Source organism: Equus caballus, chromosome 12 (assembly GCF_041296265.1).
Source record: "Equus caballus isolate H_3958 breed thoroughbred chromosome 12, TB-T2T, whole genome shotgun sequence".
NCBI classification, from domain to species: domain Eukaryota; kingdom Metazoa; phylum Chordata; class Mammalia; order Perissodactyla; family Equidae; genus Equus; species Equus caballus.
Genome location: NC_091695.1, coordinates 28,720,252 through 28,744,743, shown reverse-complemented (window position 1 = coordinate 28,744,743; position 24,492 = coordinate 28,720,252). Strand labels below are relative to the sequence as shown.

Here is a 24,492-nt window from a genome sequence, read left to right as displayed (position 1 = left end):
TTCAATAAATGGTGCTGGGAAAACTGGACAGCCACATGCAAAACAACGAAAGTAGACCACTACCTTTCTCCATACACAAAAATAGACTCAAAATGGACCAGAGACTTGAAGGTAAGAGCTGAAACCATAAAACTTCTGGAAGAAAATACAGGCAGTCCACTCTTTGACATCACACTTAAAAGGATCTTACTGAATACCATGTCTACCCAGACAAGGAAAACAAAAGAAAAAAAGAAACAAGTGGGACTTCATCAGACTAAAGAGCTTCTGGAAGTCAAAGGAAATCAAGATTAAAATGAAAAAACAACCCACCAAATGGGAGAAAATATTTGCAAATCATATATCCGACAAGGAGTTAATCTCCATAATATAGAAACAACTCACACAAATGAACAACAAAAAAAACAAACAACCCAATCAAAAAGTAGGCAGAGGATACGAACAGACATTTTTCCAAAGAAGATAGCTGGATGGCCAATAGGCACATGAAAAGATGCTCAACATCACTAATCATCAGGGAAATGCAAATCAAAACTACATTTAGGGGCCGGGGCCGTGGCCGAGTGGCTAAGTTCGCATGCCCCGCTTTAGAGGCCCAGGGTTTCACTGGTTCAGATCCTGGGTGGAGATATGGCACCGCTCATCAAGCCATGCTGAGGTGGCACCCCACATAGCACAGACAGAAGGACGTGCAACTGGAGGATACAACTATGTACTGGCAGGCTTTGGGGAGAAGAAGAAGGGGAAAAAAGAAAAAAAAGATTGGCAACAGATGTTAGCTCAGGTGCCTGTCTTTAAAAAAAAACCTAAAAAGCAAAAAACTACACTTAGATATCTTACACCCATTAGAATGGCTATAATCACCAAGACAAAAAACAACAAGTGTTGGAGAGGTTGTAGAGAAAAGGGAACCCTCATCCACTGCTGGTGGGAATGCAAACTGGTGCAGCCACTGCAGAAAACAGTACGGAGATTTCTCAAAAAATTAAAAATAGAAATTCCATACAACCCAGCTAACCCACTACTGGGTATTTATCAAAAAAAACTGAAATCCACAATTCAAAGAGACTTATGTACCCCATGTTCATGGCAGCATTATTCACAATAGCCAAGATGTGGAAGCAGCCCAAGTGCCCATCGACGGATGATTGGATAAAGAGTATGGGGTATATAAATACACAATGGAATACTACTCAGCCATAAAAAAAAAGATGTAATCGTCCCATTCGCAACCACATGGATGGACCTTCAGGGCATCCTGTGAAGCGAAATAAGCCAAATGGAGAAAGACAAACACTGGATGATTTCACTCCTATGTAGAAGATAATCAAACTTACGGACAAAGAGAACAATTTAGTGGTTACAAGGGGCAAGTGGTGTGGAAGGTGGCCACAAGGGGCGAAGCGGCACACTCACATGGTGTCTGACAAATATTAATGTACAACTGAAATTTCACAATGCTATAAACTATTATGACCACAATAAAAAAAATATTTTTTTTAATTTAAAGAAACTAGGAAATCACTTAGGCTGCTAATAGACTGGGAAGCAGAAATACGCTAAATCAATTAAACGTAATGTACTAGCCTTTTATTTCATTCTGGCTTTCTTCTCTTTTTCTTTCCAGTTCTTTTCGGTCATAATTCAGCCTTCGCAGGCACATAATTCCACACTGGAAGCTCTTTCTATTTACAAAAAAAAACAAAATTACAGATGGAAACAGTCAAAAGCCTCCTAGCCAACGAGCAGGAACTGTGTGCAACGACTGACCTGTGGAAGCTGTCCGCCATCTTCAGCTGCCCGCGCAGGTCCTTCTTGGTGAGATAGGCCAGCATGCGCGCGTCCACCAGGCACTCCATGAAGTAGCTGCGGTATTGCAGGAGGCCCAGGCTGGGCAGCCACTCGTTCCCGATCCAATCATGGTTCATGTCCCCGTAGGCGAGCGTCTGCTTTCAACAAGCAAGTACGATCAGTTCAGGAAAAAGAACACCCAAGAGGTCACAAGGGCAGTTTAAATAATCTTTAAACTGGATTTTTAACCTATTACATATCCTTAAAGCTTAAATGAATGACAACACTGTTCTTTATCATTTCAAAATAATTTGATCTCCTATGTACTACCTTTTAAATTTGTCAGTAGAATTTTAACAGAAGGTATTATACCACTGAAAACCTATGACTCATTCGTGTTTATAAATTTAACCTATTTCCCCAACCACAATAAAAATGTAGCTGATAACACATGATCTTTCTGAAGTAATTTTTGTGTATAATACTATAACAACAAAGAATGATCACGACTCATGAACAAGTTTGAAGGATCAATCCAACTGTACACAAAAATATCTGTGGCTGGTTTTAATTTTAACACTTTGTTTTCCAAATTTCCTCAACAAAAAATCTGTTAATTTCAAAATCCGTGTAAAAAGTGAACTGAAGGGGCCGGCCCCGTGGCTGAGTGGTTACGTTGGCGCACTCCGCTTCAGAAGCCCAGGGTTTCACCGGTTTGCATCCTGGGCCTGGATATGACACTGCTCATCAAGCCATGTTGAGGTGGCGTCCCACATGCCCCAACTAGAAGGACCCACAACTAAAAACATACAATTACATACCAGGGGACTTTGGGGAGAAAAAGGAAAAATAAAATCTTAAAAAAAAAGTGAACCGAAAAATAGTTTTAAAAGAAGAGAGAAGCAAGACAACAACTGACAGAACTGAAAGGAGAAACAGAAAAATCCACAGTTACAGTCACAAGACCTCAACCCTCCTCTGACTCAGTCACTGATTGAACAAAGAAGCCAAAACAGGCAGACAGACCCCCTCAGTAAGGATCCAGAAGCCTTAAACAACACTATTGACCAGCTTGACCTAAGTGACGTTTCGTGGAACACCCCACCCAATAATAGCAGAATACGTTCATTTCAAGTGCGTATGGGATTCTCCAAGACAAATCTCAACAGATCTAAAGGGACTGAAATCATACAAACTATGTTCTCTGACCTCAACAGAATTAAATTAGAAATCAATAATAAAAAGATATCTAGAAAATTCTCAAGTATTTGGAAATTAGCATACGGCTAAATAACCCACATGCCAAAGAAGAAAACAAGAGAAATGGGAAAATATTTCTAACTGAACGAAAGTGAAACACAATCTATTCAAAAATTGTAGGACATGGCTAAAGCAGTGTCTTGAGGGAAATTTATAGTATTAAACACTTATGTCGTAAATGAAGGAAGGTCTCAAAACAACAATGTAAGATTCTACCTTAAAAAACTTGAAAAAGAAGAACAAATGAAATCCACAGCAAGCAGAAGGAAGAAAATAAAAGAGCAGAAATCAATGAAACAGAAACAAGAAAAATAAAACTATGAAACTAAAATCTGGTTCTTCATAAAGATCAGTAAAATTGACTAAGCCCTAGACAGAGTGACTAAGAAAAAAGAAAAGACGTACATTACCAATATCAAGAATGAAAGAGGGGACACACTATAGGACATAGACACTGAAAGGGAAAACTGTGAACAACTGTAAGCAACTTAGATAAAATGGGCAAAAGACATCATCTATGAGAGCAACTCATAAGAAAGAGATAAGTTGTATCTTATCAGGACTCAAATTTGCAGTTATAAACTTTCTCTCACATACACATAAAATCTTTACCTTAAATGTCTTCACTGGTGAATCTTACCAAATATTTATGGAAAAAATAACAATTCTACACTATTATTCCAAAAAAATGGAGAAGAAATGCCTAACTCATCCTATGAAGCCAGCACTATCCTGATACCAAAACCAGACAAACACATTACAAGAAAACTACAGACCAGTATCTCTCATAGACACAGATGCAAAATTCCTCGACAAAATATGAGCAAATTAAATCAATAATAAATTAAAAGAATAAGCTATCACGACAAGTGAGGTTCATCCTACGAACATAAGGTTGGGTCAACACTTGAAAAATCAATGACATTCAGCCTATCAATGGATTCAAAAGAAATACCACTATATCATCTCAAAAGATGCAGAAAAGGCATTTGACAAAATTCATCATTCATTTATGGAAATCTCAGCAATCTAGCAATGGAAGAAAACGGCCTCAACCTGATAAGGGGCATCTACAGCAAACACAGGGCTGACATCACACTTAACGGTGAAAGACAATGTATTCTTCCTGAGATCAGGAACAAAGGGTCTGCTCTCACTAATTTTATTCAGCGCTGCGGTGGAACTCCAAGCCACGGTAACAAGGCAAGAAAAAGAAATCAAAAGCATAGGAATTGGAAAAAAAAAACCTGTCTTTATTTGCAGATGACCTGATTAGCAACATAGAAAATGCACCTACAAACTGGCTGTGAGAACTACAGTGAGCTTAGCAAAGCGGCAGGACACAAGGCCAGGACACAAACACGAGCTGTGCTTCTAAATACTAGAAGTGAACTGGAAACTGAAATTTACACAATGCCATTCACAATGTCATCAAAGTCATGAAATCCTTAGGGATAAATCTAACAGAACACAGCCAAGCTTTGTACAATGAAAAATAAGCACACACATTATATGTATCTACAGACATATCCAAAAAAGGCACTCGCTGCCCCTCTGTCCGAGACCAGCTGCGCCCACAGGCCTTCTGCAGTCCCATCACGGAATCCCTGGACACAGTCCCTCTCAACTACCACCGTGCTCTGCCTTGAAAACACGGCCTCTGGTCTAATTTATCACTTACACCAACCAAGCTGGAAGAAATGACTCACACTCCAACAAGAATGCTCAAATTCGAACAGAAAAAAACATTTTCACTATTTTCTCTAAGCAACCATGAGTGGGAAAAACATCAAACATTTTCGGGAAATCATCACACTGTCATGTTTTTCACTCTTTCAAACCTTACTCTCATCTCATATGCCTGAGACTTACGCATGAGCATCTGGTCTCATTTCCTTGCCTGTGATTACGTATTCTTAAATGGGCACACAACGCAAAGATTTCTAAATAAGAGAATTCCATGGAAGCGGAACCCTCCTCCTTTTTGTTTACTCATCATACACTCTAGTCACACTTCTTAAGTGGTCAGCGTCAGATAACGTAGGTCAGCGACTGAGGATCAGGCCCAGTCCAGGGAGCCCTCCATCTCCCGGGCCGCCATCAGAGCCTTCTGAAAAAGCCCTTGACACGGATCTCCATCATCGGACAACACCTGGGCCAGAAGAGGCAGCCACTGCCCAGGGCCTGCTAATCCACCACTGAAATGATCACAAACACACTTCTGTGATCTCTGTAAACTGTGAGGGCCGGCGGCAGGGACTGTGGCTGTCCCGCTCACTCCTGTGTCTGCAGCAAGCAGCACAGCCTCCCACAGACAGCCCACATGTGCCACTTGCTAAATGAAGGCACCCACGGCTCTCACCACACCTTGATGCTTTCTTCCCGAGGGCCCGAGGAAACCTTGAACGTCCTCTCGGCTTCAGAGCTGGCCACGAGGTAAGGGCACAGGAGAGGAACACTGTGTGACCGCGGCCCTCAGCAGACCGGGCGGCCTCACAGAGCCCAGGAAGCCTCTTCACTCCTCTCATCTAGGGGAGGCGACAGCGAGAGCAGCTCTTGCTTACTAGGAACACTGAGTGTTGGCTAACTCTGCTGCCGCGGGCACAGCTCACCCGTGTTTGTATTTCTACTGCAGAGAGCAAACATTCCGCTTATTTAATTTATACCTCGTGCCCCGGACACAGGGAATTTCCTACTCAAGTGCTGACAAAGTTCTGCTTCCTAGTGTGAAATACACCGACATTTAAGTAATTACAAAATGCACCCTTTTTAATTCACTGATGGTCATCAGTGGCCTTGTAAAGAGGTAGCTGACCAGGTTAAATCATTAATGAGGATATTTATCTGGCGTAGCAGCACAGAAGGCCCAAATCAGGAGCAGAGGGCTCACACCATCATATTATAGCTTCTCTCTTCTTTTGTTACAAAGAGAGAGAGAATTGGCTTTATGTTGGGAATACAAACAGAGGGAAACTGGCATTTCAACCAACAACTTGTACTCAGGAAAATTCTGATTTGAAACTATCCTGATTCTTTTCAGACATACAACGATCCCGTGAGGACCCTGAGCGCTCCGCCCTCAGCAAGAGCCTCTGGAGACGCCGCCTGCTTACACCGCGCGGCTGTGCGGGTCCCTAAAGTGCGGCATGTCACACAGCAACGCTGGTGGGGTCACAGGCAGGGACACCGCTGTGTTAGTCGAGCTGTCTCAGAGGAAGGCTGCAAGACACGTGTGGCAGCTTTTTGTGAGCTGAAGAGCTGGGGAGCTGAAAACGGAAAAGTACATTAAGCAAGAAGAGGCTTAATTTCTGAGAATTCCATTAGTAAGAAAGCCTTTTGATCAGCACTTAGTAAAACACCAACACGAAGACCCGGACGTGACGTCTCCACAGCAACTCCTGTGCTGGAAAGTTCTCAGAATTCAGTTTTCCCACCGGCAGACCTTGCGGTTAAGTTACCCAAGCGGGTACTTAAATCCGCAATGTCAGGAGCCGCCGAAGCCCCAGGACCGCGTCCAGGAGCCGGTCCGCTACACAGAGCCGTCTACGCTAACCAGAACTGACACCACGGCCCCACGGAAGAGAGGTTCAAAATTGTCCATGAGACGTGCTCTTTAACTCTACGCTCTGCTTCCGCCTAATGCTTTCAAATCGTTAACAATATTCTGAAAAAGTTAAGATGTTAAAAATGTCAAGAAAAGTAAATTACGAGTTTTCATACGCCAATTCTTTTTGTTGCTGTACATATAGTGAAGAATATAGTATAGAAAGTCTCCAACCTGAGCCCAGCTTCCCTCCTCATCCTCCTGATGTTACGTGGTTAGGAATGAAAAGAACACAGCTGTTAGTATCGGTGAGCTTAGTAAGGCAAGCAGATCAACTTCAGAAGGTGCAGCGAGACGGAGGGGAAACTTCGAGAAATCAAGGTATCATGCAAAACGCATGCAAAACAACAATCCCAGCTTCTCAGGCAGGAGCCGAGGCCCCCCCGGCAAGCACACTCAGTGAGGGAGAAAATGGGCCAGACCCTCAAAATGGAGTGTTCGGCCGAGGCCTCTCCCTAAAGGAGGTGTGAATTCAACCTACTCTAAAGAGAGAGGGCCTACCAATGTAAAGTTCCTGGAAAAATCGAAAATAAGACAAAATACGGATCCTATTTTATACATTTGACTAATACCTAGCGGAAATACTTATCAGGAACAACTGAGTGTAAAATGACCTTTCTGTTTCCCACAAAAAGGCCGGGAATGGTGCCGCTTGTAAGTGGGGTGCCCTGGGAGGAGGACAGGCTCGGGGCGGGACTGACCGTTTGTGGCGAGGCCGCGAGTGTTTCCATCTCCTCATGCGTTAACCAGACATTTCCTGTGGTCTACGGTGACCCAGGGACCACCACATCCAGGGCGAGGGAAGCAGTGACAGAGAGGAAGGTGGCAGACACGTGAGCCACGGGCACAAAGGAGGAGCAGGGGAGGCGAGGCCCGTCTCCCCCTCTTCTCATTTGAGATGCCCACGTAGAAAAGGAGAGAACATCGACCAGCTCGCCCTTCTTAAAGAGTGACCACACCTAATTAATGCTGTGTGGTCAGCCACACGAGAAGAGCCCATGATTCCTAGAGCTGGATCTGCCCTGCTCACCCCCTGAGGTATGTGAAATATAAAGAGAAGAAAATACATTTTGCGCCTCTCAAAGTGTGAGTCATTCTCCAGTGCCCATCAACCCGCCCCATGGGAAAGGGCCTCAGCCCAGAAAGCCCACACAGCCGAGCTCCGGACTGGGGGAGACGGCTCGGGGCAGGCGCTCCCAGGATGGGGCCTCTCGGCCTGCACAACCTCGCCGGGGGGCTCAAGAGGCAGGGAGCAGGACTGAGTGTGTCCAAAAGAAGGCCCAATCGCAACTGTACCGGAACACCGGCCCCACGTCCCGTCCCCGTCACTGCAGCCGCGGACAGCCAGGCCCCGCAGCTCTCAACGCAGAGCTTCCCGGGGGACGGGCTCTTCACCACTGGCCGTTAACCTCAGCTCGCAGGACGCGAGCTTTCTCAAGACAGTTGATAAAAACTTGGGGAAAACCACCCCAGCGCCTTCACTTGCAGAAAGGCCACGCTCATGTGAAATGATGGGGGAACAGGGACCAGATCGGATACTGCGACAAAACTCCACTGGGAGAAGAGCTGTCTGTGCGACAGGTGAGAACACAGGCTGACTGTCGCTACCACAACTCTTTACTAAGAGACAAAATCAAACAAACAAACAAAAAAGGCTCTTAACACTTTTTGTGCAAAGGAACCGAGGCCTGAATCGGGCCCTGACCTGCTACTCAGAGAAGCATGCCTGTGAGGCTCTTGGTTTCTTAATCAGGGTTTTTCTCTCGAGAGTAAACCAAAAGCTAAAAGCAGAGAGTGGGCACTGGGCCAATGAAAAGAGTCTGCACTTTAGAAATGAGGCGTTGGCCTGCCCTTATCTCCCAGTAACCGCTAATGTTTTCATTAGATTAGTTTTTAACGTTTCAAATAGGAGGACCCTCTTTAAGGACCTTCGAGGTCTCCCCACGGGGAGCAAACCGGATGAGCACAGGTAATGCCTGGTGCGTGCGCACACGCAGGCTAATGGACTGCTCAGAACCCTGAGCTCCCAGGGCCCTCAGTGCCAAAAATGGAAGCACCGAGGGGCCCAACGTCACATTAGAGTAAAACACTGCTTATAGCGCAACTGGGGATCGAGGCTTTTTTCCCTTCACTTTTGATGAATTTATGTTTAAATTTGTGATCGCTACTGTTGTTTTCAGAAACTCCTACTTCTATGTTACAATGCAGCCACTGAAGCCAGGCTGTTAAAAAAAGCATTCAATAAAGTATTTTTAACCACTCAGTTTTCACCCGTTAGAAGCTGTGACGTTTCTGCAGGCTGAAATTTTAAACCGGAGCCCTGGGTGTGTTTACGAAGACTTGGAGAAGCAACGTCAGGAGGGGATAAACTGCTTTCAGGGAGACGCACCGTTCTTGACGTAGGAGGGGCTGACGGACTCGTGAGGGACGTGATCGCCTGAATGGCCAGCCTCAGCTTCAGCCTGTGCAGAGGGTTGCTGATGCCGATCTTGCGCTGGATCTCCGTGTCTGACAGGGTGGACATGATAGCCCCACTTTTCACGTTGGCTCGGCAGGCGGCCACATACCAGGCTGGCAACCCAACCCAGAGCTAGAGACAGGAAATGTTAAGGCCAGAAGGTTATGCACAGTGTGTGAAATGGATTAACACGTTCACATGAGTCACATACTTGATCCAGGATCGAAAGACGACTATACCTCCAGCCAGACGCCAACAGTTGGCCCATCCCATTGTGCAAAAGGTAAACCTTGTCTCCGGGCTTCCTCGAGCAACTCATGCCTACAAATAACCAGACAGTCACAGTGAAAGACTCGATCACACGCATACAGGAAGCAAGTTAGCAGAGTACTCGCTCTATACACTTTCACAAGCATAGTAGCACATATCTCATTATTTTCCTTTAATCTTCTAAACCATCCACTTAACGGTAGTTTGGTACATGTCAGGAAGAACTCCTGAACAATGAAATGCTGACGGACTTGACAAGGTTCTCTGTAGAATCATCTCCTCGCAGAATTAAAGAGTTATTACCCACTTTAAAAAAACCCAGCAGAGCCTTTGTATCCAAGGTAGGACATTCAAGCGAAAACATACTCGCTCTTCTCTTTCTAAACGATGAGGGAAAATATGGAGAAAGAGGAAACTAGACCGGGTCTGAACAGAGAAGCCTGCCTCTGTGGGAGCTTCACAAACGTTCAGCGTTCACACCACCAACACCGAGAACAATGTGGATTTTTAACACTAGGAATGGTCTACTGTAGCAAGCAAGTAGTGGACTGGATTTTGGCTGTTTCTCTTCCACGTTGCTAGTTAGCTAACTAGGTACTTGCTAAATTCAGACATTGGGTCATTCTGTGGTTTAACCCACAGGCTTCAAATCCAGAAAATTTCAACCCGGACAGTTTCTACCAGGACCCCAGACGGAGTGTGAGCCTAAGATGCCCTGCGCTGACAGCTACCGTGGGGCAGGAGGCAGGGAGGAGTCCCAGGGCCCTCATGAGATCAGAAATATTCTGTAGGCCTGATTTTCAAATAGGCGAACTGGAACTTTACCACATTACCATCTTTGCAAATGATTCTGTCTACTGGGAACATGGCTATGTAAGAGAGAACAAAGAAGCTTCACGAATCTTATCTTACTGCTTTGTGCTGTTTACCTCCAAGCCTTTCTAAGACACCCTATCACTTTGACAGGGAGAGCCTCGGAGAGGAGACGGGGCTGCTCACCGCACGCACCCCGACACCCCAAGTCATTTTCCATAATCATTTCTACAGAACACGTCGTCGAATCTTTTACTTCTAAAGATACATAACAGCTCTTCAACATATTGAAATACTATTAGACTTTTCTTAAGACTATGAAGTCTACGGACAATTAAAGCTCAAAACGTTTCACACAGGATCTCAAGTAAGTGTTCCTTAAGTCACCCTTAGGCTTCTGGGGAATAACAGATATTGTAACTATCCAGGATAATTCGACCAGAGGATGCAACAAATATCTTAATAGCTCAAGTAGAGTTAACAAGGGGCAAACTTCTCTAGTTCAAATAAGCAAAGCTACTCATAAATAAAAAAGCAGTCAAGTCCACTGGAACTGCCATCCCCCTGACACAGGAGGCCAATGCTGGACGGAGGGGGGAGGAGGGCCTCGCTGGGCGGGACCGACCGCCAGTGTGCTGAATTAAGTGCCACTTTGTGTTTCCTGGGGACAAGTTCTCCTCAAGGACAGTGGCTCTATCTTATGTTAACATGTCTGTGAGCCATAGGAGCCATACGAGCAAGACAAACACCTCCTCGGCAGACAGAGCAGGGAAAGACCTGAACCCTGACAGCACGGTCAAGGCCCAAGTCCTGCCCGCCTGGCCCGGCGGAGGGGCGGGGATGGCACTGGTGCCGGGCCAACAGGGCTTTCCGATCCCCACACTCTGAAGTGAACTAAACAGGTACTGAGTCCGGGGCACTTGGCAGAGAGTTCGTTTTTCATATGAAACAGACGCTCATTGTACACAGGAACATAGGGTTAAAAATAGTCTGGTAATTCCATCATCTGGGGACTGGTGCACACCCTTCTGACTTCACCTGCAATGGTCGTTGGCTTTTATCAACAGCTTTCTCTAGTATGGATTACTTCTGGGCTTCACAGTGCAGGCCCAGCGCCCTGCTGAAAGGGCGATAAGGCAATGGAGGGAGAACGATGCATCTCTTAGATGCCGCCGAGAGACGCGAGAAGTGAGCGCGAGGGCAGAGGAGACTCCAGCTGGGCGGCCGGCCCAGGTCTCTGTCTGCTTCCAGCTCCCTCCCCTATCAGGCTAGTTGGTGACCTTGAAGACCCCACACGGAGCCAGATCCCTGCGTTATCACCCCAGGCAGGAACACCAGCACCCCCTTCTTCTCTGGGGGTGACTGTTCTGTCACGTGAAGAAGGCCCATGCCCGTGGGAGAGGAGAGGGCAGCGCCCCTGGAAGCTGTGCAGGGTAGGGTGAGCACAGGATGCGGAGACCAGACTGGAGACGCCGGGGCCAGCGCCACTCCTGCCCTCTCTGGAGCTCGGTTTCTCGAACAAATACGCTCCCTTCTTGCTCGGTCTAGGAACTGCCTTTCCCTGCTGGCCACTGAGAACGGCCTCAGGCAGACGGCCGCTCTCCTTCGTTTGTGACTACTCATCAGAGCACTTTCTAAGAATCAACAGAACCACCCGTGTGGTTCGACTTCACCGCAACCAGAGATCACCACGATAGCTGCTGAGTCCTCGTGACAGCTAACCGCCAGGGCACGAGGTCGTCTTCTACTGGCCCTTCGCTCCAAGGCCTGAAACCCGAGAGATCGAAGGCGGCGGGCCTCTCAAGTGCCGTGCGTTTCTCTGCATCCTAAGTCTACCCGAGGCACCCACCTCTGTTCTGCAGAGGCTGAGGCAGAAGCTGATATCCTGGGGCAATGAGGTGTATTCTGTGTGCCCAGATTCTATGGCCCCAAACCACTGCCCAGAAGCAAACACAAGACTCGTCTGCTTTCTGTTGTTACATATTTCCCTCCTCTGCTTGGAGATACTGCAATCTCTGTCATCGCTTTGTCCACCCTTAGGATCTGCGATCTCCGTTTACAGAGAGCTACTCGAGAAACAAGGGCGGGGCTGCCGTCCCTGCGGAGTAAAGGGACGAGCGCTGGGCCCGCGATAGTCAGCCAGCAACTCGCGGCTGCTTGGCTGGGACTTGACCTCCTCCCTCGAAGATCATTCTAGACCCCAAGGGCGATTTTTTAAATACCTCTATACCAGGAAACTGATGTGCCATGCTTCCCAGCCTTAACATTAGAGTCAGAGGAGAAAGACATTCAGAAATATGCTAAATCCCCTGGGGAACAGGCACACGGATGAGACAAAGGTCATGTAACCCGTGAGTGACGGCGTGTGTTTTATAACTAGGACAGGACACGATGATGAAGTTATCTTTCATAATGAGAAGCGGTGTGGGCTTTGCTGACCAGACCCCAGATAAGGTGTACCATCCAAGCGACACACGCACCTCGTTTCTCTGAGGCTGACACTTTCAGTACCATGGCACCTTGCACCAACACCTGCTGGGCTCACGTCACAAACGGCTCTACGGCCCACGCAAAGCACTACTCCCGCCATGGGGTGCAGCTCGCTGTCAGAGGCTGGGGGTGGGGGGCGGCCAGGGTGAGGGGACCCGGCACAGCTCTCAGCAAAGCAGCACGACTCTCCCGGAACCTCAGTTCAGAGCCTGAGGCTGGTGACCGCCAACGCCACAGGCTGTAACACACGCTCAGCACAGCACACCCTCCGCCTCAACTTACCCTGCGACCACACTAGAGTCAACCAGGGAGAAACGGGAAAGAGAGCATTAGAACACCAGGTTACTTAAGGCGACGGAGTTCAGACAGCACCAGGGACGCCCGGCAACGCTGTGGGAGCACCGCCAAGCGGACGAACACAGTGATGCTGATTTCACGCCAGCGGTACCCTCCACGGATTCATTAAGCATGTCCAGCACCCAACGCGCCCACCACTCTCTTTTATGTAACTTTGACAAAACCTGAAAGTGAGCTCTCCACCGAAGTCACCAGGTTCTTGAAAACTCTCTAAAAGTGGATGTGTTTGGCTGTGTGACTTTGGCAGCTAAAGGCACACTTTTGAGGTAATAAAAAGAAATATTTCTGAGGACCGTATTTTGATTCTTACCTCTATAATGCCATAAACGTAAAACTGTATTCCAATAATACTTTTTCCGGATAACTCAAACATTTTCCCACAAGTATAAATAAAGCATTTTTCCTAAAGTCAATTTTATTTCTGGTTAACTGACAGAACTAAAATTACCCACTGTAGTCAGACAAATAACCTCCATACTTTGAATTTTTCCCTAGTAACTTACTAGTACATCCTAGAACTTGCCGTGCACGACCACAGAGTTCAGAGAACGGCCTGCCCCTGGACAGTTACAGCTATGGTGACACAGAAGTGCAGAGCCAATGCCATCACGGGGAACCCGGAGCTCCAGAGAAACCTGCCTACCACCCACCACCACACACGCTCCCCACGCAGCGGCAAACGGAGTCACGTGCCGGGACAAACAATAAAGGCTGTCTCCACACAGCCAAGTGCTCAAGCATACCTCCTGCGAATTACAAAATAAATTTAGAAAACAAGGGTGACCCAAACTTGGGCCAATTTGAATAGTTTGTGACCCTACAGGAACCATGAACTTCCGGGGACGAGGACCGAGGCGCACTGCCACAAACCTTACGGATTTTATTCCAGCATGTGCAAGCGTGTGCACTAGAACACATCAGCAAAATCTAACGGACACATTTTTCCTGGCATGGCTCCAGGAGGCAAAAGGCCTGGCTGGGATACGTTTCACAAAGGCAAATGGCAATTACCCAAGTTACTTTAAAACATTTTTATACAGTTCAAAGACAGCAACGTTCAAAGCACGTTTTGCTGTTCAATGGTGTCTGCGGATTTCCATTCACGGGGACCTGAAAGACTGAGTATTCCTAGGGCATGGTGAGCAATAACAGAAACAACGGCACTTCGCCTGAAATAAGACCAGCAGTGGGCCAGTCAAGAAGATTAGTACGATTCTGAGAAGAGAACGAAAACGAGGCAGGGTTCACAAAAGGGAACCCAACCGGCAACTCTACAGCTAAAGGCACGTGGCCTCTAGGGGAGAGGGTCCCCGGGCCCCAGCGTGGTCCTCGGGGCGCACTGTAGGCCCGGGTGCCACACCAATGAGGCTGTCTCAGGGTACTTGAGTGGCCAGACGACCTTTCCTATCGTCAGACTGACCACAGAACCTACCAATCGTCAGCCTGTCACAAGGCCCAGCTTTGCCATCTGACCACTGGCTCTCGCCCGTCTTCCCCATTCTCAAGGTCAGCGCTTCCCTCTGGGACTGCTAACTGCCCCTTCTGTCGTAGAGGGTGGTTCAGTTTCAGTTTTCAGTCGCCAGTTCACTGGGATACTGTCTCTCCCTACCTCGTTCATCTACTTAATTCTGGTTGACATACGGTCAACCAACACACAACCTGCTCCCGATCAGAACGAAGCCAGAGAAACACGCACACACTATTCCTCCATGCCCCTACCCCGGGGCATCGCAGCGTCTCAGCACCTTTGCAGAAAATGATCACCCTGCTATCACCTATTTTCAGAGTCAAGACAAATCGGAATCAAAATTTAATAAACAGACCACAAAATCACGAGTCTATTGAAGATAAAAATACAAAATCTACCGGAGGAGGAAAAAAGGGGCAACACAGCGAATATTTCCTGACAGATCATAGCCCGCACGGCAAACTCTGGATGCTGGTGATCAAGTCGGAGCGGTGGCTGCAATTACACACTCAGTTCTCCCTATTTTAGGATGGCTGGCACTGGTGCCAGTGCTTTACGTGTGTTTATGTAGCGACAGATGCGTGTCTAACACTCACAAAGCCGTGTGAGGCGCGTACCGCTGCACTCCCATCTTAGAGGAGGAAACCGGGAGTGCAGCAAGGCTAAGCGGCCCCTCCCCCCAGAGCTGACGCACCGGAGCCGGACTCGGGGCCCCACGCCTGGCGGGGAGCCCTCCTCATCAGACAGCTCTCCGGGGGACGGGAGCCTCCCCTGAGTCCTCTCCCCCTTCCTGAGCAGAGGCTCTCAGCCCCCCAGGAAGCACAGTCTCTTAAAAGCTTTAGGTTAACCTTTCAGAAGGTAATATAGACACATAAATAGATACTACATTTATTAAATAAACGTTAGTTAAAAATCAGGCACAACTGAGAAGTGTTCAGTGAGATGGACGAATAACGAAAAGCTTACTTTTTTTGAAGTTTCCGGTTTTTCTCCGCCTGTCCTCCCAGTTTGCTGAGTCCCAAGGCATCCTGAGCTGAGTTTTCGGTCTCCGAAACGCCAGCTGTGAGGGCCCAGCGGTTGAAACAGCGAGAGAAATCAACACGGCCGCATTAGGTGAGTTCAGAAACAGGTGGAAGAGCACTTGCAGGCAAAGAACACCTCTAAAGGCTAAGTTTCTGACTAGGCAACCAAGGCACGAGAATGCTCGAGAGACAGTGAGCCCTTTCTGTCTGGGACGCCAGGTTGTTCAGGGCCAAAGAACGTCCACCGTGGCTCTCTGGGTCGCATGTGTCCCAGAGAAAACATACGCCTCCTGAGCTTTCACTCCCTGAGAACGCCCAGCGTCTTCGACAGACCACCCGTGGGAACAACCGGGGGCACACAGTAGGCACACACACGGCAGGCCCCCCGCCTCCATCCTAAGGGTTAAGAATGTTTGCTGGAAGCCACCCACCTTGTCCTAATGACTCCTTGCCGGCATGTCCAGGTTGGCCCTTTTCTTTCTTGCCAAACAGGCGGCCGATGGAGGACTTGATGCCCTTCTTCTTGGGGGCTTTGTGGAGCGAGTCCTGGCTACTATTACTACTGCTGGGGTTGCTCACGGGGCCGTCCTGTGAGCCTGTGGAGCTTTGGGGACAGAAAACGATCTTTAATGAGCGCCCTCGTCCCAACACAACGTTCCATTCACAGGCACTAGAACACTCCACGCTTTTAATACTTGCTCTTCCAACTACACGAGCATTCCAAGTCTCCTCCAGGCATGTCTCCTTCGCAAAATGCATCGCGTGTAGAAACGAAGGCTCCCAGCCATCCCACCACGGAGAACCGTTTCTGAGGAGCTGAGGCTCTGAGCCGGAGCTCTCCTTCTGAGAAGGCTTCCAGTCCGAACCATGGAAGGCAGAGAGCACCATGAGCCCACCTGAGGGCCGCCCCTCGGCTGTGAAGATGCTCTCCCAACTGGAGGCCTGACCCCAGCGCCCCAGCAACCTCCCCAGTGCCACCGTCCCTGCCGCGAAACAAGAGCCACAGGGCCTACTGCAGAGGCGGCGAGGATGGACACCTGCACCCGCCACCGAGGGCTGCCAGGGCGGGACAAAAGCACAGCCCGTGGTAGTTTGACATAGGAGCACACTAGTCACCCACTGGCTCTCATGGTCCCTGTGGGGAGGCGCTTGGAGCGCTGGGGACGAGGTGGGGCTCTCCACAGCTCAGAGGCAGAGAGCGCATCCGAGCGGCGGGACACGGACGGTCCTGCAGAGCAACGCTCAGAACACGCCACATGCTTAGCAAATGCTCCACAAGAAGAGAAAGTTCTCACAAGAGTCAATTTGCAGACTCTGAAGAAATGAAGGCTTTCTAAGATTGCTGCTACCACTGAACTCTCTTTCTAAACTCACGTCGCCCAAACAGACAGCATCTTCTGCTGGGCTCACCTGAGCTCCCAGGGCAGCCCGAGGGCATCATCTAAATCAACTCAACTCAATTAACCAGTATTTCTTTAAAGTCATCATTCTGACTTTTTTCCCCAAGAAGAGAGCAATGGATTTCTGAAAGCTGAGCATGAGAAGGCGGTCTGTTTGGAGCCGGGCTAGGGTGGGACGCTGCCCTCCTTACTTCCGTAAGTCCCTGAGGTCCTCGTGGCCGACCGTGTGCAGCGCCCCTTTGTGCAGCCTGTCCAGCCGAAGGGACCGCGGGGAGGGCGGGGGCGAGGTTTCACATTTTATTGTCGTCTTGTCGTCTCGTACCTCTTCTAGGGAGGCTGGCAACTGAGGGGTTGAGACCAGTGTAAAATTAGTGAACAACACACTGTGACCAAAAAAACCCCACAACACATAGGCTTTAAATTATAACCATAAACTTATGTGGAAATCCACGAGCTATGCTTTCTGCTGAGTACAACCAGCCTCGTTCTAGCCCAACGCCACGTTAAAGGACCGTCTTACTTATCAGGAGCAGGAGCACAGAGCAGAGCCCGACTCCTGGCCTACGAGCACCAGAACGAGCGCAGAGACCCGGGCAGGACACACGGGCACTCCTCCTCCTGAGCCTCCTCGCAGCCCGAGGGCCCGCCCTCCCTAGGATCCTAGGCCACCACGAGGACAGCCACTGAAGGGCACCGAGATCTGAACCACGCCCAAAACCTCGTCCTCACACAGCACGCACGGCATTCACTGTCCCTGATGAGGAGCTGAAGATGAACGTGTTTATCTCCTGATGCATTCAGAAGAAACACCAGAGAGGGCAGAAACCTCTTGGGTAAACTGTCCAGAACTTTTTGTTTTGGGAGAAAAAGAGAAATAGCTTGTACCATGATCCACTATCATTTTGAGTAGTGATGCACCTTCCTGGACTCTGTAACAAGTGGAAAAGCAAAAAGGGATCTAACTCCTCCATCCCAGACACGCCTGTCTGTCTCATACGTCTCAGCGTGCAGAACAGATGCTATAAACTGAGGTCTTTCTACGCGGTTTAAAAGCAATTTGTTTAAGCCGGCTCAAAGCAGTCCTGGCCTTCCACTGGAAGATCCTCTCCTTCAGACTGCCAGTTTTCCCGTGTCGGGGAACGTGAGGACAGGAAGGAGGCGGTGGGGAAAACGTTAACTCTGGCAGGTCTTACTGATCCATGTGGCTCCGTGGTGAAGGCAGGGCTGGAGTCCTCAAAACGTGCGTGGCAGGCGTTTGTACAAACAGCAAGACCTGAGCAGCCAACTTGGGCTTTTTTAATGCGACTGTGTAGAGTGTCGCTCCACTGCAGCCCCACAGCGGCTCAGTGACAACCAAGGGGCTTAGTGCAAAACGGAGTCGAACTCATTTAAGATAGAACCTTAAGCCGTAGCTGGATAGATTCCGCATGCTCTCCTGATTTCAAATTACAATCTGCAGACAACCAAAGGCTACGACGGCTAGAAACTATCAATACGAAACTGAAACAGGGAGAGATTTCAAACTGAGGTTAAAACAATCACCTATAAAAAACAAAAAAGAACAGGACAGGGAGCAGTCCACGGGACTGAGTTCACTGTCCTCAGCGGAGACAGAGCTCAGGAGGAGCGGCCCGCCCTGGCCGGTGGCTGCTCCCGTTGCGCCCCCGTGGTGAGGGGCCCTGCCCAGCCCGGGGCCCGCCAGGCTGGGGCCTGCACGCTCTTTCAGAGCTGACTGGAACGAAGCTCCCCGACAGCTGGGGGGTCACGGCGGCGTAGGCCAGGGACGCTGAGGAGGAGGACAGTGCGTGGCCCACGCCGCCCGTGTCTGCACCATGCCTGCACTCCTGCCTTTCATCCTCACCACAGCCCCACAGCAAGGCCCTCGAAGGAGCCAGCCAGCCAGCCCACAGTGCCGTGAGCAACAGGGTCAGGCTGTCCTGCCTGGACGTCAATCAACACGCTCCTTCCTTCCCTGAGAAAGCCTTCCCACCGAGGGAAACACGGATGCGAGTCGGCGGGACTGAGGGCGTGCTGTGCGCCGCGGGGCCGGTTATAAGCTCTCAGCTCCTTGCAGATCGTGCACGGACGGGCACCGTCTGCGGCCACCCCGAGGAGCGCGCTTCTGTCGTTGTCTTCACTTAAACAGGAGGGAAAACCAAGGCGCAGAGAGGGCGAGCAGCACACCCGGGTCACAAATCATCACTGACAGCGGGGACTTGAGCCTGCGTTTCGCTGAATCGCCACGGTGCTCTGCGCAGCGGAGGGCTCCCACGGCTGCCGCCCAGCTCATGTGCTCTAAGCGCTGCGGTCAGAGGACAGCTGCCCGAGCATCTGAAGGGCGGCCTACCAGCGCAGGATCAGGCAGCTTCTGGGTCGGGGTGCAGGCTAGGCACATGGCGTGAAGGTTAGGAGGAAGGCATTCTGGTCAACAGATCTGCTCCCCAGTGCGTGCACGTCCTCCAAGAACAGGGAGGCCCGATTCACGACTATCTATAAGGAGAAGAGGCCCTCTGGCCCCCGCTGTCAGGGACGAGTGAGGAGGTGAGAGAATCTGCAGAGAAGTCAGGCCGTGGGGGAAGCGACTCAGTGTCCTGGTTTTGAAATCAGACCAGTCCACACTGCAGCGTTCCCTAACTGTGTGCCCCTAGGCACAGCACGTGGCCTCTCTGAGCCTCCGTTCCACATCTGTCCATGGGGATAACGACAGTAACCTGCATCTCACGGGAAGTCCATGAGGACGAGAGAGCAGACTCGTAGAGCACTCAGCACAGGGCCTGGCATACAGTAAGAGCTCATGACAGCTAGCTATGTTTTTTTTTTTTTTTGAGGAAGATTAGCCCTGAGCTAACTACTGCCAATCTTCCTATTTTTGCTGAGGAAGACTGGCCCTGAGCTCACATCCGTGCCCATCTTGCTCTACTTTATATGTGGGACACCTCCCACAGTATGACTTTCGCAAAGGGGTGCCAGGTCCACACCCGGGATCCGAACCGGCGAACCCCGGGCTGCCGAGGAGCAGAACATGCGAACTTAAGTGCCGCGCCACTAGGCCGGCCCTTCTAGCTATGCTTATTAAAATTAGTTTTTCCCCAAACTAAAATCTGTGGCTCTGCTTCAGTAATTTCTCATTGAAAAAATACTATAGCCATTATAAATAAGCATGCAACGATGAGAAGGCAAATGAGTGGAAGAAAGGCACACCCTTACGCCTGTCCCAGCATTCTATGCAAACCACCAGTGACCTGTCTCCAACAGGACAATCGTCATTTGTGACATGCCAGGTGAGTGTCAACATGTCCATTTAAATGTCAGTGATTCACAGGGCTCATTCATGCCAAATGATAGGTGCCCGTCAATACTTCAGAGAAACAAAGGTATGTTAAATTACTAAACACTTGACCTTTCTATGATGTTTCCTTAAATCACTAGGCTGACGGACGCATGCAAAGAAATGAAGAGAAACCAGATTTACTGCATACTCTGAAGTTAAAAATTCAAGGATCAGTACAGGTAAATATATTAAAAAGAGAATGACAAGACAGATATAAGCGAGCTGAGATTCAGAGAAAACGTAACTGGAAATGGAACATCTTTTTCACCATGAAATTTAAACAGTAAGTTACTCAAGATTTACTAGAGAAACACTATAAATCGTTACTCAGGGAGATAAAATTCTATTACAACATATACAATTTATTAAAATACGGCATTTTATAGAACAAAGGGCCCTAACAGTTGTCTATTCTAAGCCAAACTTCTCTAGAACTTAGTTTGCCCTAATGAAAAACATGTCTCTAAACATCAATTTAGTTGACGAGGAAGTTATTGCAAGACTTACTATAAAACTGAACAAACCTACTTTTAGTTATTAATCACCTATTGGTCATTCATATAAAATTCTTACCTAGAAATTGATTTAAAATTTCTCAAACATAAATTTTTTGATTAAAGCAGGGTACCCTGTGAAAATACGTAAGGATAAAAGCTAGCAGAATAGCAGGTGGAATCTTCACATTCTATGATTCCTATGAGATATGTGAATTTAAAAAATAGTCTATTAAAGGCATTAATTGTTTATGTCCAACAAGTTGATGAAATTTACAGTCTTGAATATAAGCATCAAAACCAAAAGGTATACTGTTTGTGTCAAGTTTCCGTTAATTCTATACTTGGCGGATTATCTCTGTATATATAAAAGATTTCATTTCTGAATTACACAAACCCTACACAGTTTGAATAAAAGCACTCTGATCCAGCGATATCATGCCTGTATCCACATCTGTTGTACAGTGACACAGCAGTAAAAACGTATCACTACTGAGGGAAAAAGACACTATTTCATGAGAAACGAAGATAACGCAGAAACCCCACTAATGAGCCCCAGTGGCCCCCACACACACACCATGGCCCCCACTGTGGCGGTTCCCTGAGCACCCCGTGGAGGGGGTGTCACAGCGCGGGCTGAGGCCTGGACTAACAGTGACAAAATAAACAGAAGGATGACACAGGAAATCAAAACTAAACACGGAAGCAGACACAGCGTCAGCCGGCACACACAACTACAAAAACAAGGAAAAAGAAAAACAGAACTGTTTTTACAAATTCTCTGAAAGGAAATAAGCATGAAATTGTCAAAGAGCTTAAAATATCAGCTAATGAGCTAACGATGTAAATTATAAAAATACTATGTCAAAACACCGCGAAATGGACTAGTTACCACTTCGGACGCTACTAAAGCGATTCACGGTTCATTTAATTACATGCAGGCTAACAACGCAACTAAAAACGAAAATGGGTGGTAGCAGAAGAAATGAGAACGGAAGCGCAGTGAGAAAGCAGAACGCTGTCAACATGATTTCATGCATTCACAAAACCCAGACTAAACACGTGAGAAAGCTAGGCACTATTCTTTAGAGCAGCACGCTGTCGCGGTCCCTGCACTTCCAGAGGCTGCGCACGAACGCAGCCCCGCGCTTCCCGGGGAGGCCAAGCGGCAGCGCGCTCTCACTCACGCCACCCTGGATTCACCTGCAGAACCGGTGTCAAGCATGCCACCGAGGGCATTATTAAGAGGACCGATTTAGCTTTTTCTTCAGTTTTGTTTTTGAGGGCATATTCTGTACCCTCCAGTCAGGCATCCCGAACGTAAAGACAGACAGCACTGACTCTCTCTGCACATTTTCCTATATGTTACGATGGCTGCTGTATTTACTTTTGTTACACTGTCTATCGCTGGAAAACAAAAATATCCCCCTAGCTGCCGAACCCTGCAGAGCTGACCACACTCAGAGCTGAACAAGTGAAAACTTCTCTGGAGTTCAGGCATCACCCCAATATTAAAATTAATTTGTCACCATGCTATTGTTGAATGATTAAATATGAGTTGGTTTTAAAAATCTCAAACCTCTGAGCATAACAAATGCACCTGATTTTCTTCCGGGTTAAAAATAAAGCATATTCGTGGTGTCCAAGACTTAAATCAGGTGTGTCGGGGGCGAGGGGAGACAGCACAAGAAAAGACAAATCCTTACCAGAGTCATGATACCTAGTCTGTCCACCTCCCGAGCTGGGCTGTGCGGAATCCTTCGCGGGGTGGACCGGCCACTGTTCGGAGGAGAGGAGCCGGCGAGCGAGGAGGCAGGGTAGAGGGGAATGGAGCTCACTGATCTAAAACGACGAAGATTGCCAAAACTCCCACTGCCAACTCGACTCTCAATCTCCTCCGCCCGCTGCTCTGTGTTTTCCTTTTCTTCCTGTATCAACCTAAAGTAAAAACAAAACAGTCATCCTTCCTTCATTAGCAGACAGATTAACGGGTTCAGATGAAAAAATCGGTGCTTGCATTACTGTAAGGAAACTCCAATGACGGTTGCTCCAACAATTAACACTTCAGCAAAAACGTTCTACTTTTTCTCTCTTTAACACACTCGGCTTCGGAACAGCACAAAGTACACCTTCCACTGAGTCTTACCAACTATCTCTGATCACTCGCGTTTGATTTTATTTACATACCCCACAAGTCTGGAGGGGCTAGTTGGCAACTCTCTTACTACACAACGAGATGTTTGAATTTTACAGCTCCGACATTCCCACTTCTCAGGGCACAGCTGCACATTTACCTATCGGTTTTTTTGACTGGAAACTGGGAACTCTGATATAATCAAAAAATCAATTTACAAAGCAATCAGGAGTTTCCAAACACTTAAGTCTCTAGACTAGACGAAAACATTGATTTTTTTTTTTTAAAGGTTGAGTTCGAACAAAAGTATTTTGTTTGTATTATTTGACAGAATTCTCCACCAGCCTCATCTGAATGAATTCACGTCAACCATGCTGCATTAATTTGGAAATTCATAATTAAAGCTCTTCTCTCCTAATGTATAGTGGATGCTTAAACAGCAGTTTTAATATTTGACTATGCAAATCATTACTCTAATATTAAATTAGTAGTAACCTTGCAGTAACCTGTCCAATTAAAGTTCTACTTATATATTCTGAAAGTACTTTCTGTTACTGATACCAAGGCAGTGGACAGAATTTACCATTTATATCAGGTCAACTTGCTACATAAAGAAGAACCCATTTTACTTAGCAATACACTGTGAAAAATAAAAGCTGACGTTTATAATCCTTTCGCGTTTCCCACAGCGATGGGGAAAGGCAGTCTTCCGGGCTCTGCGGGGTTGAACACAGCACACGAACCGTGGTTTACGGAGGCAGACTGCAGGCCGCACACCCCTTCCTTGCAGAGCCTACAGCTCTCCCTGGAGTTAGTTCTGCCCCTCCTTCCCTCCCGCAGGCTCTGCGCAGGAAGCGGCACTTGGCGTCTGTGTCAGCTTGACAAGAACAAAATGTTGGCAGCAACTCTGCCCGGACCTCCAGCAGGGTCACTGGCACACGGCTGCTCTCTGTGTGCATGCAGGACCGGACCACGGCTGCCTCAGGCCTGACAGGGCAGATCTTGGGCTCCCTGTCACCCTGCACCCCAGACCTAAGGCCTCTTAATGCCCCCTCGGACGGGCAAGTCTTTGGCTTGATGAGCAGTGCCATGTCTGCGCCCAGGATCCGAACCAACGAAACACCGGGCCGCCTGCAGCGGAGCTCAGGAACTTAACCACTCGGCCATGGGGACAGCCCCCCCTCAGACGGGCAAGTCTTTGGATTGCACCCCACAGTCGGCCCTTTGTCGTGTAAATTTACTGTTATAACTGCTAAGAGGCTTTCCAAAGAAAACACCTCTGAAACACTGACGAGGTTAAGATTCAAACCATCCTTTGACCACTGTCTTTTTTTTTTTTTTAAAGATTGGCGCCTGAGCTAACAACTGTTGCCAATCGTCGCCTTCTTTCTTCTTCTTCTCCCCAAAGCCCCCAGTACATAGTGCTGGATTCTAGTTGTGAGTGCCTCTGGTTGTGCTATGTGGGATGCCGCCTCAACATGGCCTGAAGAGCGGTGCTGTGTCAGCACCCAGGATCCAAATTGGTGAAATCCAGGGCCGCCAAAGCGGAGCGCGTGAACTTAACCACTCGGCCATGGGGCCTGCCCCTGACCACTGTCTT

At 48.2% G+C, this 24,492-nt stretch overlaps 1 protein-coding gene across 10 annotated transcripts in view; it reads right to left on the bottom strand.

Annotated features, from left to right (window-relative positions):
- LOC138916648 (liprin-alpha-1-like) overlaps window positions 1-24,492 on the bottom strand; it is a 102,271-nt gene that overhangs the window by 16,390 nt on the left and 61,389 nt on the right. For 8 of the 10 annotated variants that reach the window (XR_011423950.1, XR_011423951.1, XM_070229673.1 and 5 more), the window contains 8 exons: window positions 22,465-22,696; window positions 17,125-17,276; window positions 15,965-16,137; window positions 15,478-15,571; window positions 9,353-9,434; window positions 9,045-9,245; window positions 1,771-1,946; window positions 1,588-1,685 (listed from right to left, as the gene is read on the bottom strand). Coding sequence is in view for 8 of the 10 variants with exons in the window: in XM_070229673.1 (XP_070085774.1) it covers window positions 1,588-1,685; window positions 1,771-1,946; window positions 9,045-9,245; window positions 9,353-9,434; window positions 15,478-15,571; window positions 15,965-16,137; window positions 17,125-17,276; window positions 22,465-22,696 (1,208 nt within the window). In the remaining 2 variants the exon portion in view is untranslated. The other 2 variants (XM_070229679.1, XM_070229680.1) reach the window with 2 other exon arrangements.